At 44.1% G+C, this 5,448-nt stretch overlaps 1 protein-coding gene across 1 annotated transcript in view; it reads right to left on the reverse strand.

Moving 5' to 3' along the window:
• LOC106815953 (protein transport protein Sec31A-like) overlaps nucleotides 1–5,448 on the reverse strand; it is a gene marked incomplete at its 5' end in the record, with an annotated part of 34,827 nt that overhangs the window by 14,444 nt on the left and 14,935 nt on the right. The window contains 4 exons of the mRNA XM_014820490.1: nucleotides 3,676–3,800; nucleotides 4,103–4,232; nucleotides 4,519–4,670; nucleotides 4,862–4,976. Of these exons, the coding sequence (XP_014675976.1) occupies nucleotides 3,676–3,800; nucleotides 4,103–4,232; nucleotides 4,519–4,670; nucleotides 4,862–4,976 (522 nt within the window). The remainder of the gene's footprint in view (nucleotides 1–3,675; nucleotides 3,801–4,102; nucleotides 4,233–4,518; nucleotides 4,671–4,861; nucleotides 4,977–5,448) is intronic.

Below are 5,448 nucleotides of genomic sequence, written 5' to 3' on the forward strand. Positions count from 1 at the left end.
ATTGTCGTTTTTGTTTTTACAATTATTGTAAATTCATAGCAGATCGAATAGCATGGGCGAATGAATATAATGGAATTAATTTAGTAATAAATTTCGCTCTGGCATATATCTGAATACCAAAATGCTTAGTTACACGGCTGATGTAAATATATATATATATATTATATACATATAGTATATATATATATATATATAACATACATATATATTATACTATATATATATATACATATATACATATAATATGATATATACTTAATATATATATATTACTATATTTATACATATAATATATATATATATATCATATATATATGATTATGAATTTCAATGGCTTATAGCATATCTGGCTTTGAATACATTAAATAAAGAAGATAAAGGATAGAAACAGATTATAAAGAGAAAGAGAACAGTGCTACCAAGCCGTGGCAGGGACAGCAGTAGTGGAGATATATATGTTTTTATATATATTAGCAATGCTGCGCGTGCGAGCTCATCACAAATGCATCGTAGCGTACAAATTGCCAAACCCCGTGAAAAAACAAGGGAGTTAGACAATCAGGGAGAGACGAGAGAGTCCGAGTGTACCCGTGCCTGAGTGCCGCTCGCCTTATGATTAACCCTCCGGCGATTCCCGTGGCCGCCATCGGGAATGAATATCCTGTCACTCTTGGGTTCTCCAGGTTCCCGTTCTGGCCGCATCCCGTCATTGGCGAGGGCCGCAATCTTATGATGTCGCGTGTCACGTACCCCGCTCTCGCGCTTCTCTAAAGTGGACCATCACTCTAGTCAGATCCGCTGCGACACCAGAGGGTGTTCAGGAGAGCGAGCGCTCGATGCGAACGCTACGATAACCACGCAGCGCCTCTTGAGACGGCGACAGTCGAGCGCTCGCTGTGCGCTGGCCTTATCCAATGATGGCGGCGCCATGGAGGGTTACTCAGCAGATTTTAATAGGCGAGACTTTTTAATGTCGTTCGAAACAAGTACTGTTAAACGATTAGCAGAGCGCAATTGATCGAAATTGAATTTAGAAGTAAATGAATGAATGAAAATGAACATGAAGTTGAAAATAGATTGCAATTGAAGTAAAATTTAGATTGCCCATTCGCGCCAGATTGGGCCCCGTCGCCATTTGTAAACAACTCGCGGGCGCTTGGCGCGAACCGCTTTCGAGTTTGCGCGCGCTTCGCTCGCACAGTGTCGTTCAGAAGGTGAGCGCGTCAGCGCTCGCGCAGTGTCGTTCATAAGGCGAGCGCTCGCAGAGCGTTCGCTTTCCTGAACACGCCTCTGTACACGCTGTGGCCCTGCTAACCCACGCTGTGGCCCTCTACCACCTTGGCCATGCTACACCTGTGGCCGCTGCTACCAACTGTCGCCCTGCTACCAGTTGTCGCTCGCGTCTCCGCTCACGTCGGCAACGGTGCATAATTAAATTGGCTAATTAATGAGCCCAAGCGCAGGCATCACTAACGATATAATCAACACATGTATATACATTATATATATATATAATACATATGTACCATATATATATATAATATATATATATATATATTATATTTACATGATACATCATAGCATATAATATATTTTTTTTTTTTTTAAGCGTGCATTCGAATGTTGTGACAGTGGAGGCGTCAGTGGGCGTTAAGACCCACACTTACTAACGTACGCTACCGCCTAACAGGAAGTAAAGAGACAGCGGACAGCATTACGTGGTTAGTCTTCTAGACAGCAATTTAGACAGTATCAAAAAGAAGATATGGCTAGTCTTAGAACAGCATTAGAGAGTGTTAGATAGTCGTTAGTGATGGTCAAGGTGCTTGCGCAGGAATAGATAGGCAAGAAGAGAGAGAGAGAGTGTAGTGAGGAAGTGATGCTACAATAACCTGCTGTTGCTCTGTGCTGTGTTGTTGTTTGTTGTTGTTGTTGCTTGTTGTTGTGGCATCAAATGCGGTCGGATTGAACCACCTGAGAGCGAGACGGTTATGATAGGCAGATAGAAACCGCATGCAAATTGTTGCCATGCAATGTTGGCAACCTCAATGTTGCCGTCAATGTTGCATAAATGTTGCCATGCACATGTTGGCCATCATGCGTGCCACGAACGCCACAAGACGTGTACTTACAGCTGTCTCGACACCTCTCATTTAAAGTGATTAAGTCAGCGTAAATATGTAAAAAATAAAAAATAAATGTCAACTTTTTGGCACAAAATGCAAGTAACTCTTTGTCAGCTTTTTATGGTTAAAGTGGCTGCATTATATTCTCCTATTTTACTTATATTGTTCGATGTAAACAATACACTCGTTACTCATACATAGCTCATAGATAGGAATTAAGTCAGGATCATAATATCAAACGTCCAGCTTTTTTGTGATTTAACTAGTTGAGAAACAATCTTATCAGGTAAAGAAGTTGACGACACATTTAGTCGCGGTAAGTACTTGCTTTTAAATGAAAAAAATGGCAAACAAAAATTTACAAAAAACACGACAGAAACTTGTGACGTAGTCCAATTTAATGAGTTTGCTTTTCCCCCAAGCCGGATGCTCGGCCTGTTGCATTGCCGACTAATCCGTCTTTTCGATTTATTATTTTTCATTTAAGTTGTTCTTCTAATTTCTCGCGCTCTTTTTCTCTGTCCCATCAGCCTCTTGTTCTTCATGCCTATTTCATTCCCATCGCTTTCCCCCAGCCATAGCATCCATTATTTAACATTATTCTCATTCAATTCTTGTCTTGAACAACTAGCATTACAAATTTTTTCCGCGGACTTTTTGTGGCAGACCAGTTTCCCTGACGCTATGTATCGTTTTAATTAATTCCTTGAGCTTTGAAATTCTTTTTTTTCTCCGTGACTTTTCCCTGACTATAGACCGGTAACTCCTGTATTAATGAAGTCGCTCTGGTCCTTCTTCAGTTATATACTTGGCTTACCTTCGGCCCCTCAAGCCTGCTGTAGTTGCGGTACCTCTCCGCAGGTGTGTAGATGTTCATGGGACACCTGGGGCGGCGGGCGCTTGGGGCTCACGCTGCGGGCCGTTTGGCCTGAAAACGCTCGACGAACGCGGTTGTGACGAATCGAAAGTCGTAACCGCGAACCGTTTGTAAGCGGAAAGATGGCGGACACCCTTCACAATCCAAGGTCGTCGTCTTTGCAGCGACGAAAGCGATCGCGACACTATGAGCTTTGCGCAACGATACCTCTTATCATCGACGTAACATTAAATTATCGTTATTTATTTTTATCTATTTATTTATTATTATTTATTGTCAACAAAATTAAATAACCCCCAAAAAAGAGTTAAATATAAAGATACGACAGAATGAAGAACTACGAACAAAAAGGTTCGTACTAGTGACATTGACAACCGACGGTTGCAGACGAACCCGCCAAGGCGGGCCATTTTACACGGCAAGTCGCACGCGCAAAGAATTCACAGTTCCCAGCGCTGAGAGCCGGGCGCAGCCGTTGTCAGAAACACAAATTCTAGTAACATTAACATTAGTCGTAAGTGCTATCTCAGCATTAACACTAAAATTAACTTTACGACGTTTCTGACAACGGCCCCCCCCCCCCGAGTTTTTCTGCCTCAAGAAATCCCCGCTCCCCATACGATTTCATCGGCTGGAGTTCGAACTCGCAGTATTTCGCGCGGCGAGGCCTACCTTGCGTTTCAGCAGCGGAGGGTCGTTCCAGCCCGGCGGCGACGGCTCGGCGAAAGATCCCGCCGTGGGCGACGGTGGCGACACCTGCTGGTAGCCGGCCGAACTCGGCGGCGTGTAGTTTTGACCTGCGTCCAAAAAAAAAGAAAGAAGAAATAAGATAAACTAAACTAAATAAACTAAAATCCAAAAAAATATTTAAAAAAATAAAAATAAATCGACGCGGCGCTCGGAAGGGCCGATCTGTCTCTCAACAGGGGGCGCCACTCGTGTTTGCGTAAAATATATTATACCGAGAAAGTAGCACAGCGTAAGACTCTGTGTTAGCAGAGGTGCTACATCCATGACACGGCGGCCATCTTGGGTCAACTCGCAACACCGAAGCATCGCCGTTACCGCGGTAACGAAATTAGCTTCGCAGATCACTCACCAGGTGAAATCTGTGCGGGCTGTGCAGACGGATTATAAAAGGTCGACTGAGGATACTGGCTCGGCATCGGTTCCGGCACCGAACTGTAGGGGGCGACACTTGCCAGGGGCTGCACGGGCGCAACAGGCTGCTGCGTCAAACGAGAAGAAAGATAATAAACGATGTACTAATTATCACACGAGCGAACACACGCAGTAACAGTAGTAACACACAAGCACAAAATATCAATATATATATATATTTAGTATTATTGTATATTATGTATTGTATATATATATATATATACAACATGTGTATGTATTATAGTGTATATATATATAATGTAAAAAAAATCAAGTATATAGGTACGAGTGTATAACGACCATGTAAAAATAATGAACATATTATTAACTAGAGTAATTACATGCCACACCCACCTGCTGCACCGGCTGATAACCCGCGTACGGCGCGGACAGGCCGTAGTTCTGCTGGTAGCCACTAGATGGCACTGCGCTGTACTGCGTCTCCTGCTCAGGACTCGTGTATGACGGGTAGCGTCGTCTGCCGCTTGCCGCGAGGCCACCTGGGGCTGGCAGACGCAAAGCGGGTCAGCGTAACCCGGGGAACTTTTTTCTTTTACAAATTTTAACGAAATCGGGAAATATTTATGTCAGAGACCCCGCAACGGTCAATTTTTATCCGACAAAAAAACGTCGCAGACGAAGAAATCTCGACATTCCTATGAAACGCGATGGCGCAGACTCGCGAGAGAGAACCCACCTTTTGCTGAGTACATGTTGACACCAGAAGGCGCCGCCGGCTCTTGGTTGGCGCCGTCATAGACAGCGGGCTGGCGGGCCTGCGTCGTGTAGGTAGGGTGACCTCCTGCCTGCGTCTGCAACGCGGAGAAAGAAAATAAATAAAAACGAGCGAGTTACAGGATGAACAAACGATACAGACGACAGAGGGATCGTCTGCAATGCAGAGAAAATAAAACAAAATAAAAAACAAGCGAGTTATAGAATGAACGACAATACGGAGGTATCGCCCCCTAGCGAGAGCGATTTCATCTCAGTGTGAGGTTCGGGTGTTGCTATCCCCCGGGCGTGGAGGGACAGTCACGTGATACAGTTGACGTATACTTCAAAGTCCAAATCTTCCACAGAAAGATTCCACAGTCATACTTCCGTACTAGACATGGCCTTATATCCCTAACCCTAACCTAACCCTAACCCTAACATTGATCCTAACCCTAATCCTAACACTAGTGCTGCCACATTGCGGTACCGTCCTCCACGCACGGGGGATAGCATTTCCCGTCCGGTATCACTGCTAAACAATGGCGTCTAGTTACGAAGGAAAATCTG

The sequence above is a fragment of the Priapulus caudatus genome, unplaced genomic scaffold, assembly GCF_000485595.1.
Source record: "Priapulus caudatus unplaced genomic scaffold, Priapulus_caudatus-5.0.1 Scaffold1246, whole genome shotgun sequence".
In the NCBI taxonomy this organism is placed as follows: Eukaryota; Metazoa; Priapulida; class Priapulimorpha; order Priapulimorphida; family Priapulidae; genus Priapulus; species Priapulus caudatus.